Source organism: Anolis carolinensis, chromosome 6, assembly GCF_035594765.1.
Source record: "Anolis carolinensis isolate JA03-04 chromosome 6, rAnoCar3.1.pri, whole genome shotgun sequence".
NCBI classification, from domain to species: Eukaryota; Metazoa; Chordata; class Lepidosauria; order Squamata; family Dactyloidae; genus Anolis; species Anolis carolinensis.
Window position 1 is genome coordinate 93,292,800 of NC_085846.1, and position 13,452 is coordinate 93,306,251.

The following is a 13,452-nucleotide window of genomic DNA, read 5'->3' on the forward strand; positions in this document are numbered from 1 at the left end:
CTTTAATGCACCCCTGTCACTTGCTATTACATTTCTGTTTTAATCATACTTCCTTTTTCTGTAAGCATCCAAACAGTACTCCTAACATATGTCTTTTGATGCTAAGATTTTTGGATTTTCTTGTCTGGCCAAACTCCATGGTTTACAAAACAATAAGGAACAGACAGACCTAAACTAGGTTTGATGAAAAATAAAACCTCTTTTTCTTTTCTTTAGTTGTGCTCAAGTAGAACTAGCATTTTGATTATAATTTAATTACCTATTAGATTTTCTGTCAGCGATAGCAAAAACAGAGAAGCTTTAAGCTTGTGAAATGTTTAAGGATGTCGGGTGCATTGTATGAAATATGGGTGGAAATTGTATGGTTCTCTAGCCTTTGCTGGACTGTATCTCCCAGCATCCTTTACTATTGGTTGTACTTGCTGAGGCTGATGGGGTTTGCACAAAACAAATATTTGCAGGGCTGCATGATTCCCTTCCCTGTCATAAAACCAAAATCACAAAGAGCAACCCTTCTGGTGTGAGTTTATTAGCCAGAAAAGCCATTTATACAGATGTGAATTGAAAATATATACTTGCAACCAGCACTCTGTTTGTAATTTTCATGACTGCAGAGACAAGCAAGCTTTAAAAATAATTACATTCTGCATCAGGGTTTAAGTGCAGCAGTAAAAAGAAACTACAAAGCACCTTTCAGGGGTCCATGATTTCTTATCACACATGTAAATAGTTCCTTTGGATATTGTCCAAGAGTGTAATCTCACTCTTTAATTCAAAAACAAACTTTTTCTTCCTTGAAATGGAAGCACAACCTAAACAAACCTTCACAGATTGCTTATCTTGTTTCAAGGTTCATTACCAACCAAAGGAGTTAACATCTAGATACAATGTCTGTATTCATGATCACCTCCCATGATTTTTTGAAGTAAGCTGATTGAGGGTTGGACGAAGCTCTGATCAGCTTAAGTGTTTGGGCAATGGCTCCATCACTTCATTGTGCGCATAGTCTTTCTGAGTTATCGTTGAGTGAGAGTTTTACATTGCCTTCCATGGGTTGCATTGAAAGCAAGCCACACAAACACTGCCTTACTTTGGTGGACACCCTATTGATGCCAACCATTGCCATTGCCAGCTCTCCCTCCACCACCTCCTCCACCTCACCTCCCTTCATTAGGATATGAGAAAAGGAAGAAGGGGAGTCAGTAGTGGATAAGTAAAGGAGATGAAAACAAAGAAGGCAAGACTGGTGGCAAGTGTCCTCTCAAGGACAGGAGTGCTGCCATTTGTGGTTCCACTGTCTTGGGACAACCACCTTACTCTGGATAATGGATGAGTGTTGGGCCAATGTCGGGTAGGAACAGGGAAGGCAGAAATAATGGCAGATTACTAGTAGTGTGTTTCCTGCACCACAACAAGAAACAGGCAAACCAGGACTGTCTCTAGTTCTTCCGTTGTTGACATGCTTGAATATTTTGTATACACATGATGAAGATTTCAGTGTCTGAAAATAATTCCCAGCACTGAAACGGGTGCTTTAAATTCTTTTTTTAAACTTGTTTTCTTACTCTGTGTGAGTCTTGGACATGCAATACATTCTTTAGATCAGTGGTTCCCAACCTTTTTTGACCAGGGCCCACTTGACCGGGGACCACTCGTCAACATTAGTACCAAAAGGGTTACGAATCAATTTTTGGTCAACTTTAGATACGGTTTGGTTGTTTGGGGTGCTGATTCAGAAAATTGCATTGGATAGGTCACATCGGCTCTAGTTTCTGATACAGAACATATGCCATCCAGTAGTCGCCATCTGCTTGCCCACAGAAAACCATATTTAATCCTCCAGAGTCGATGTGGTCTATCCAATGCAATGGTCAGCTCTGCGGAAAGGAGAAGAAATAAATAAAATAAATAAAGAGGAAGGAGGTTTGTGCACCAGGTTTTAATTCTCGTGGCCCAGCCCACAGGTTAAGAACCACTGCTTTAGATTGACAGTTTTCCCTCTCTTGAGAGTTAATACCATTTGGCACCACTTTCACTTTCATTGCTCAGTGCAATGGAACCACTCCTTTGAACCCTCAAACAGAAACCCAAACTTGAGAGGACTATATCTGTTAAATATCTGCACCTCCTGCAACCTTTAGCAGCGCAGGAGGATGGTAAAAAGATGGTAAATAGATTTTTTTCCTGTGGACTATAAATTGCACACCCAAAAAATCTAAGAAAAAACACTTTTTTCTCCTATTTGTAAAGCAAATTTGAAGAGTTTGCGAGATATTAATAGAGCAGGGTATTTGGTCATCCTGTAAAGAATTCACATGATAAGCAAATAATTAGCAGACAGCAACTTTTTGCTACTTGGCCTGTGATGGAATCTGTCGCAGTTGTATCCCTCGTGTCACTTTCGTTGCATCTGTTCTTGCTGCTTTGCATACTGCTGCAGCTATAGATAACAGAGATAAGCTTATGCTAAATTCTCCAAATGTACTAATTTACAAGGGACTCCTTTAGTTAATCAAACTTCTTTCTTCTTTCCTATTTTCTTTCATATTGATCACGCTCAAGAGATTTCTTGACCATTTGTGTCCCCATATCCGTCTGTGAAATGTTGGAGAGTACGACTTATGCTACGACACATATGCTATTGTGCTTCCTTTCACTTCATTGAAGTTGCATCTGATGTGAGATTTGTGTGGTCAGTTATGCAACGGGGTTTCAGGTAGATGCAGAAAAAAGCAAGCAAGTAAGAATGTAGTTCATTACTCATTTTCATGACCAAATCATCTGTTTGTTCCCCCTCCCATTTCTTTGGCAAGGAAGTCACCCTATGCTACTGGGAATGTTTGCATAACTTAACAATTTTTGCTGAATGGTGACATATAGAGGAACTTCCTCCTGTGTGGTGTCCATTCATACAGAGATCATGACTGAAGCGAAAAGAGAAGTATTCTGTCACAGTGAAAAAAGTATCATTCTTAAAATGAGAACCAGAAACTGTGCTGAACGATTCAGTCACTTGAAGTGTGAGATGTGGCAGAGGGCTTGTTTAGATGCAACTTTTGCCATGGTTGGTTTAGAGGTGCAGCATTAAAATTGAAGAGCCCCTGGTGGTGCAGCAGATTAAACCGCTAAGCTGCTGAACTTGCTGACCGAAAGTTGGTGGTTTGAATCCAGGGAGCGGGGTGAGCCCCTGCTGTTAGCCCCAGCTTCTGCCAACCTAGCAGTTTGAAAACACACAAATGTGAGTAGATCAATAGGTACCGCTCTGGTGGGAAGTTAACGGCACTGCATCCAATCATGCCGGCCACATGACCTTGAAGGTTTCTACGAATAATGCCAGCTCTTTAGCTTAGAAATGGAGATGAACATCAACCCCCAAAGTTGGACACAACTAGACTAAATGTTAGGGGGAAATAGTTATCTATCAAAATTGAAGAATCTGGGAGGGCGCAAAAACAACTATTCGATAATTAGCTCTATTAGATCTATCTAATTCTATTAGATAATCTAATAGAAAACAATTTGTCTTCAGAACTGGGATTATTATTATTATTTTATGCCGCATTTTCTCTTTACAGAGACTCAAAGTGGCAAATCGTGCTATAAACTGTACAGTAGAAAATCTATTGCCTCTAATGTCAGTGGGAAGGCAAATCCAGTCTGTATTGTAGTCCAAGTTTTCAAGGAATTATTCATGTCCTTCCCTAACAAGGCATTACTCTTACAATCCATTTCCATAGCTGCCATTATAAATGTGTTTTATATAGATGTGTTATTGGGTGATTGCAGGTTCTTTGCATGTCTGAAAGGTTTTTGACACACAACTTTTAAAAAAAAAAAGTCTCATCCAGCCATATTTCATCTCCTTTTTAAAAGTTATTCTTCTTAAATGCCACAGTAAAGCTGATTTTCAATTACTTACATTATTGGGTTAACTGTTTGAATTGATGCACAGTGCTCACTCCACTTTCACAGAGTTGTGGAATCAATAACTGCTTGGGAACCACTGTGATTATTTTTTGAAGTAGTTTTAGATAGAATTTTAGGAATTCTAGGCATATCCGTGCCTGGGACATGCTATAGCCCACTGAATGACAAGGGCCAGTTTTCCCAGCCTGTTACAGACTCCATGTATGCCCCAAGAGTTTCTTCAAATACCTCTCCAACTTCATTGGAGCCATTTCCAAATGACGACTGGGCAAGACAACATGCCACCAGTTTGATACATTCTCTAAAAACAGAAGTATTTTGGGTTGTTGACAGGCTTTCTGTGTGGTTTTGGGGAGGCTTTGGAGGGGGTCTGCTTTGGAGTGAAAAATACCCAACAATTGCAACAACCAAAAATGGGTTCATACTAGTATTTGAGGTGAGGGGCTACAAAAGTCTGATACAGCACCTTGCCCATCTGTGATATGCTGTGACAGTCATCATTATCTCACAATCTTAAAAAAATCCTTTACAGTGTGCTTCTAATCTTCAGCATCTAAGGAATATATTCTTGAGTTTGTGTGTGAATTGGGAAAATAAATATATAGAGAGAATATATAGAGTTTCCGCCCCATACCGGATGACAGCTGTTTCATCTTGCTGCTTAGCAAGATGAGATATAGTGTTGGATAACCAGGGCTGTAGTAATGAAGGACCTAGAATTTCATGACAGATAACAAAAATATTGCAATTTTGTATGTGTAATTGCAAGGTACAAGGTATCTGAGCAAACAGGTGGTGTTCTATTGAAAATAAATCTCTGTTGTAGAAATGGAGAGGAACACAGGAACATTATAGCATGTAACTGAACTGCAGCCATATAGTACTAACAGTGACACAATCCAGATATTTATATTTATTTCTCTTGGTTTTATTATCTGGCTTCCATCCCAGAATTTGAGGCTGCTGTATTGGCAGTTCAAAAGTTTTCACGTGGCTCTCTGTAGTGTATTTGGATTAAAAGTGGGAGGCCTTGTTTTTTTCTCCTGCACACCAGTTTCCCTTTCCTACTTTACATATTTGGTGAATTTTGTCATGCTGTGAGGTGCTTTCCAATGAGTTAATCTGTTGAAAATGCTGTGAGACTAGTCATTCTTAAGGAACTAGAATGAGCCAGAGAAATAGCCTTTCCCAATTTTAGTACAAATGGTTTTGTTTGTTAAAAAAAAAACCAACAACCACAAAGCTATAGAAACATAGGATGGAAAAATGCTCTAAAGTATTTTGCTCGGCCTAAAGCTCATCTAGTCCAATTTCTACTGAAATAGGAAACTCATAGGTATAATATCCCTGACAGATGACCATCCAACCTGTTTAAAAATCAAAAGAGAAGACACTCTCCGGGAAAGGTGGCTGCTGCTAGATCTTTGTTTCTGACTTGCAGCAACCCAGAGAAAAATTTAGCATGGGATATTTTCTTGGCAAGATTTGTTTGGATGGGGTTTGCTGAGGCTGAGAGAGAGTGACTTGCCCATGAGTTTCCATGGCCAAGTGCTGATTTTATTATGGTCTCCAAGAATCATTTTCCAACATTCAAACTGCTATCCCATGCTGGCTCTCAATGAGCGAGATGTCTTTCTCATATTCATATTCATGAACAATTTAGTGACTGCGTTTTGGATAAGGACTGTCCATCATATTGGCTTCATGGTGGAGCTCAACTCTTTTTAAATGCACAACTGCTGTCAGTGGGTATTATTTAACCGAATACATTTGTTTAGTCATACGAGGCAGATCTTTTCAGCTTTCTTTTGGAAGGAAACTATCATGCTGGAAATGGCTTTAAAATGGGTTGTAACAGCCAGGGGTTTTTATCCCTCAGTGAACATGGATTTTTACAGTCCGCAGGTGGTGGGAATTGACTGAAAACTTGGAAAGGTCCGACCAGCAGTGAGCCCTGCAGCTACCACACGCTGGACAGATTTCAAAATATATGCTTTGGGGGCAGTGAAAATTGAAGCCAAAGCCACCAAAATTAGAAAACACGTGGGAAAAAATCTAGATGAATAAAGTTAACCCTCCTTTTAAAAATATTTCCCCTTTTTTCTCTTTTTCAGAGCACTTTTTCGTGGAAACTCAGATGTTGATCAACTAGGAAAAATCTTTGAGTAAGTAATAGCTTCTTGCATTTTCTTCTCAAAGTATGCCCTTCTGCTTCACTTTTAGTGTACTGAAGGTACAGTCTTCACACATTTGTTACACAAAAATCCAGATATCTTCGTTTTGGTGTAGTTTCTGTCTCACTATCCTACTAATGATTATGGTAGATTAGATCTAGACTTAGGCCAGGGCTGCACTGCCATATAATGCAGTTTATATGTACATTATAAGTACATTATATGGTCAGTGTAGACCAGTATTTCTCAAACTCTGCTCCTCCAGATGTTTTGGACGTCACCTCCCACAATTCCTAACACCTGGTAAGCTGGCTGGGATTTCTGGGAGCTGAAGTTCAAAACACCTGGAAGAGCAGAGTTTGAGAAACACTGGTGCAGACTCATGTACTGCAGTTTAACTGCATTGAACTGCATTCTTTGAGTCCGCACTGACCATATGATGCATTTTCAAACTGGAATTTCATTTTTGCTGTTTCACATCTATATAAAGATTTCATTTCTTGTCTGCTTATAGTAACTTGTTGACTCAGAATGTTGTACCAGAACTAAGTGGAGCAAATGAGAACCTTATATCAGTGAAAGCTGTTTGCATGAAAAGCAAGGGATGCAATTTTCCTCACATTGTGTCACACCTATTCCTAGACATTTTCATTTTGAGCTACACATTTTCAGTAGCTGGTTTTTCTTTGACTCAAGTTGGCTTCCATTTCCTGTGCTGTGCCCCATTATAGATGACTCATCCGCATGGTTAATTCGTCATGCCACCAAATAGCTTTTCCCTGCACAATCTAGAAAGAAAATCAACCTTCCGTGGTTTTGTTTTTTCTGGCTTTGACAGTTGTGTCTCTGGTTCATTTATATCTGGCTTGTGCTAGATAAAGAATGTTCTGATGTATGTATTACTGTATCTATTTTCATAGTATCAGAATCATGGCAATCCCCCCTCCAAAGACCATGACAACGAATAAGATTGAGCTGCCAAAAACTGACTTTTCTAACTGTTTCTAGTGGGTACAATTTGCTGTGTAGAGAAGAATTTCTAATCAGAAACAGGAATGATAACGCCTGCCTGAGCAAGCCACAATACATTAATTATTATGTAATTTGTTTGGGGTTGAACTGTATTTTAATATTTCTTTTATTCTTTTATCTCCACAATAGGCTTGCTATTACATTTCCCTTTTCACACCTGGGAGTTCAAAAAGATTAATTGCTTTTAGGAAAATGATACTTTCAACTGTTCTAGGATACAGATGAAAGGGAGAGTTACTTTTTAGACTACAAATTCTGGAATCCTTCACTAGGGGCATGGGTTTTTGATCATTCAAAAAAGTAACATTTCCTTGTTCTGATATTAGAAAAGGTTTTACATGTTCTTTGGCAAGATATGAAGAAAATCTTCATCATCACTACTATTCTACTGTACTCTGCTCTTCTTTCTTTCTTTCCTTTTTATGTTAAGAGGAGAAACTAAAACACCACCAATCTCCCATTGTTTCTACAATTAGATACAAATACTCAGAAATTCTCTTTCACTTCCTTGTCCTACAGTTCCCCACAATGCTTTATTATGGGCTATTTCTGCACATCTTCTCTTTTAGTGATGTGCATCTTTTAGTGCATCCCCAAGGCAAGTGAAACTGTGAACCACTCCCAAGTTAGCAGGCTGAATAGCCATTCCCAGAGCCATTTGAAAGAGAGGAGAGAGAAAAGCAGCCATTTGGGAGCTTAGAATCATAGAGTTTTAAGGAACTAAAAGGTTATTTCGTCCAACTTCCTGCTGTGATGCACCCTCCATCCACCACTGTCTTTTTTATTTCTGTGCACAGACAGAAAGGCAAATGTATTACCAAACGTACTGAGCACTTAAGAAAAGTGTCATGCAAATACTGAGGCTGAAGTCCAAAGGACTCTCAATGGATAGGAATTCTTTTGCCATCAGTGAGAAGTTATATTTTTCAGTATTTTTTTATTTATTTCCCATACTTATACCCCGCCTTTCTCACCCCAAAAGGGACTCAGGCGGCCTCACAATAGGCAGCAATTCAATATATAGTTTTGGTCAGTTGGTTTTAGTAGACCTACATATGATATGGTTCCAGGACCCTTCACATAATATAATTTTTCCATAAATTAGAACTGTATTTTTCTTACCTGAATTGAACAGATAATAAAACGTGGGTTGCTGTGAGTCTTTCGGGCTGTATGGCCATGTTCCAGAAGTTTTCTCTCTTGACATTTCACTCATATCTGTGGCAAGCAGCCTCAGAGGTTGTGAGATATGTTGGAAACTAGGCAAGGGAAGTTTACATATCTGTGTAAGGTCCAGGGTGGGAGAAAGAACTCTTGTCTGTTGGAGGCAGGTGTGGATGTTGTAATTAATCACCTTAATTAGCATTTGATGGCCCTGTGATAATAAAAAATCACTCTGAAAGACCTAGACTTTCAGCTGAATGTCTGGGCAAAGTTGTCCATAGACTCACACCGGAATTCTTGAGAAAACACTTCTCTACGCATTTTCTAGATCCTCCAAAGCGACTCTATAGTATTCAAAGCTCTTCGCATTCAACAGGCTTGGGTAATAAGTGTACAGCAGTGGTTCCTAACCTTCAACTCCCAGAAATCCCAGCCAGCTTACCAGCTGTTACAAATTGTGCGTATGTAATGTGTTCCTGGGATTATCTTCTGTGGTAGCAGATGGGGAAGTGGGACAGTGTCATACCAGTTTTCAAAAAGGGATTTGAGGATCCTCGTTAACACAGCATCAGTTCCAGTTTTATTGGTAGAAAGTATTAAGAATAAAATTAAACCAGGCTGTGGCGCAGCTGGTTAGTAGCCAGCTGCAAAAAATCACTACTGACCAAGAGGTCATGAGTTCGAAACCAACCCGGGTCGGATTGAGTGCCCATCATTAAATAGCCTAGCTTGTGGTTTGCCTAAGCAGCCCAAAAGACAGTTGCATCTGTCAAGTAGGAACATTTAGACACTGCTTATGTGGGAGGCTAATTTAACTAATTTAGATCACCATAAAAAAGTCCAGCAGCGTGCGTGCGGAAGAATGAGTAAGTACTCCATCAAGGACTCAGTGTCACAGTGGATGATGAAGGAGCAGCTCCCCCTGTGGCCGGAATTGAGCATACCCTCATGAAGCTGGAAGCTGGAATGTTAAATAGCCTCTGTGTCTCTGTCTATATGTCGTATGTCTAATGACATTGAATGTTTTCCATGTATATGTACATTGTGATCTGCCCTGAGTCCCCTTCGGGGTGAGAAGGACGGAACAGAAAAAGTAAATTCTATCTTGTTAGGGTTTTTTTTTTTTAAAGATGTCAATAAAAATGTGGACAAGTGTAATCAAATAGACATTACTTATTTGGACTTCCCAAATGGTTTTGATACAGCCTTGCACCAAAAATCCCTAAGCAAATATTGTCATGGGACAAAAAGAAAAAGTCAGCTTAAAGACTTAACCTGAGGAGGAAGCAAACATTTCTCACCATGAATAGACTGCCGGATTGATTAAAATATTTACATCTGGCTCTGTATCACAAGATCTTAGGGCAGCAGAGAAATGGCTCACATGGGGACCAAGCCCAGCAATACATAATAAAATACAATCACATAAATACATTTAAAACATATAGACATAAAATCATAAAACATATAATACATTGAAACATACTCAAAACCAATAGCTAATAGTCAGGAGTAGTGAACATATTCCACTGGGGGCAAGGCAAATGTTGTCTGTCTACAATATCTTATAAACCTCTACTGAATGGACCAGAAGAAGTGCAGTAGCTAGTTCTAGGTGGAGGTAAGGGACAGTTGTCAATTTATGCTAATTTGGTCAAATGCACATTTAAATAGCCAGGTTGTTCAGTTAAACAATATAAATTATTTCCAAAAATGTAAAAGAATAAGGAATTGTTTAAATGGGTTATCAGACTTGAGCTCTCAATAGAAACCAAGATGACAAAACTGGGGCTGTCATACCTTGGGTAGGTCATGAAATAATATGACTTTTTGGAAAACCCCATAATCTTCATAAAGTAAAATGCTGTAGAAAAGGAGGAAAAGGAGGAGGAGGAAGGACTGCATCGGAAGTGGATTGATTCAATCAAGAAAAACATGGTCCTGATTTTGTAAGACATGAACAGAGAAGCTGATGGCTGTTGGAAATCTCCCATTCATAGGGTCACTATAAGTCAAAATCAACTTGAAAATAAATAACAACAATAATATATTGACAGTTTAATTGTTTAAAACATATTTATTAGAGATCTAAGGCTTTAATTAATGTTTTAACTTGGTATTGGAGTGAAAATGTGAATAGCAGGATCCTACAGGAATCAGTACTCAGGTTGGTGTTGCTTGACTTATTCCTAAATAGCTAAAGTGGAGTGAGCAGTTGGGTCCAAATTTACTAATGTCACTATATTATTTAGGGTCATGAGAACAAAAATGGATGGTAAAGATTGTAAAAAGTACCTTTCCAAACTGGAAGAAGGAGCAGTAAAAGGGCAAATGAGAAAGAGGCAAAGTAATGTGTGGCGTGGATCATCCCCTGAAGTTAAATGATGAAAAATACTCATTTTTCACACAGTGTGTAGCCAAATCATAGAATTCATATTTAGATGTAGTTGCAGCTGATGATTTGGATGGTTGATTGATTTAGGGAGGTCCCTGACTAATAACAACGTAAATGTGTATCACTTGCCATGACTGGCAGTATTTTGGGAAAGAGGAATGTTGGTGCTTTTGAGTCAGTGTTCAGCTTGGAGATGTTCCATAGGCCAGATGGATAGTATTCAGTCTAATGCAGAATGCCTCTTTTTTCTTCTTTCACTGAAGAACCAAAAAACAAATACAGTGAATAGGGTTGATGGGATATTATAATTTCTTCCTAATGCTGTATTCAGAAAATTGCTTTATTGCTGGATGTATGATTTAGTATCAAAACAAACATGCAAGATACAGAGGTAGGAAAGGAGGTTGAGAGTGAGAGGAAGGTTACAAGAGTTTACATATACAACAATCATAGCCTTCCTACTTTCCCTTCTTCTTGCCTTTAGTATTGGCAGTGGCTCTAACAATGAAGAACCCTCCACTTGGTCTTGCCCTCGCAGAATCATCATTGCAGCACCCTGGGGAAAAAAACTATTTCTTGGAAATTCAGAGTAGTGCTGCACTCTAGCGGCACAGCATTAACATTTCCTTTTCATTCAGATCTATCCAGAAAGATGGTTGTTCTGAAGAAATACTAAATTCATACTTGGATCTTGTATTTAATGTGGAATGAAAGCTAAATATCTCCATGATTCATTTGACACTAAGGTTCCTCAGACTTTCAATTTTCAACAGTTTGTTTTTTGAAAATATTTAAGTTAAGTTTTCAAGTCTTGTTTCTAGCAGCAATCAGACTTTTAGACAGGCATCTCTCCCTCTTTTTGTCTTTTCCATCTCTTTTTGCATGATTTTCCCATTTTCTGTCTTTGAACCTGTCTGTTTGTACTCATGGAACTATAAGTTGCAATGTTTAGTTAGTGATGGATCATGTATGATTGTTTTGTCTGTTGTGTTGCCAGGTTGTCTGTTGACTTGGGGTGATTCCATAGATTTCACAGGGTTTTCTTAGGCAAAGAATACTCAGAGGTGTTTTTTGCCAGTTCCTTCCTCTGAAACAAAGTGTACGGGACCTGGTATTCATTGGCAGTCTTCAATAATTACCAGGTACTGAATACCAATTACTAACCAGGTCTTACCCTGTTTAGCTTCCAAAATCAGGTGGGATCTGGTGCCTTTGAGGTAATTAGACCAGACTATTGTATATTTATGGAGTCCCGGTGATGCAACAAGTTAAACCACTGAGTTGCTGAACTTGCTAACCGAAAGGCCGGCAGTTCGAATCTGGGGAACAGGGTAAGCTCCCGCTATTGGCCCCAGCTTCTGCCAACCTAGCAGTTCGAAAACATGCAAATGTGAGTAGATTAGTAGGTACTGCTCCGGCGGGAAGGTATTAGCGATCCATGCAAGGTCATGTCGGCCACATGACCTTGGAGGTGTCTACGGACAACACTGGCTCTTCGGCTTAGAAATGGAGATGAGCACCAACCCCCAGAGTTGGACACAACTAGACTTAATGTCAGGGGGAAAACCTTTACCTTTATTATATAGTTTGATATTCTACCATTACCTGTGATGATTTCTGATAACAGATATAAATGTTCTGGTGTTGAATCTTATTATTTAAATGAAAATAACAGTTTGTGGGTTCTAAGGAGTCATCTGTACTCTGTAAAGTTTTTGTTATGGCAGAAGAAATTTAACAAGCTCTTACCTGTTGGGTTCACTTCCTTAATATGTCAAACGCTTCAGTGATATAAGTGACTGGAGAACAGAGCTTGTAAGTAATAAGTATCATATAACCCTTTTTGCACCTTAGGTATAAAACAATCATGTTTCAAAAGTAATGGAAAGAGTCTGAACAACGTTATTAGTGTAACAAGCCAGAGTTTTTAAGTCATATTTAAACACTTAAATACATTAAAATGGTGAAAGGAGAATTTCACTATTTTATGCCATTCACATATTCTTTTTTTAACATTTTATTTGCATTATAACTAGTTCTGTTCTACAGCAAAAAAAGGTTCATGTAATAAACCATTCACTTATTCTTATCCACCCATGTTTTTTTAACTACTGAAAAAGTAGTGGAAATCAGCTACAGCATAGTTACTGCATTCCTCAAGTGAGTAAGAGATGTCATCAGGTAGTTAAAAATGCAACAGTGTGAACGAAGCAGTAAATAATTCTGGTTTTACCTGAAATTAAACCTCCTTGTTTTTCATACAGTGTAATTGGGCTTCCTGATGAAGAGGACTGGCCAAGTGATGTTGCTCTCCCAAGGAATGCTTTCACTTCTCGGACTCTTCAGCCTATTGAACGTTTTGTAACAGATATTGATGAACTAGGCAAAGACTTCCTACTTGTAAGTGCCAACTACATTGGAGCCTTTGGAGCAAGATATTTGTCAGTATTGCATGATAAAAAAAATACAGTATACTATGTTTGCATTAATAGTACAGGTTTAGTATCCCTTATCTGAACCATTTTGATTGTTGGTTTTTCTGGATTTTATGTACCTAACAAGACTTCTTGGAGATGAGTCCCAAATCTAAACACAAATTTTGTTTATGTTGCACATACACCTTGTAGCCTGAAGGTAATTTTATACACAATATAAAGGTGTCACTGTCTTAGGGAGCTGTGTGGACAATTGTGGATTTTGAAATATTTTTGATTTTGGAATTCCAGATAACGGATACTCAACCTATACAAGCGATAATAG

At 38.6% G+C, this 13,452-nt stretch overlaps 1 protein-coding gene across 4 annotated transcripts in view; it reads left to right on the forward strand.

The window, feature by feature from the left end:
- Positions 1–13,452, forward strand: part of cdk6 (cyclin dependent kinase 6) — a 150,186-nt gene that overhangs the window by 123,466 nt on the left and 13,268 nt on the right. For all 4 annotated transcript variants that reach the window (XM_062958007.1, XM_003222106.4, XM_062958008.1 and 1 more), the window contains 2 exons: positions 6,042–6,092; positions 12,957–13,092. In XM_062958007.1, coding sequence (XP_062814077.1) covers positions 6,042–6,092; positions 12,957–13,092 — 187 coding nt within the window. The remainder of the gene's footprint in view (positions 1–6,041; positions 6,093–12,956; positions 13,093–13,452) is intronic.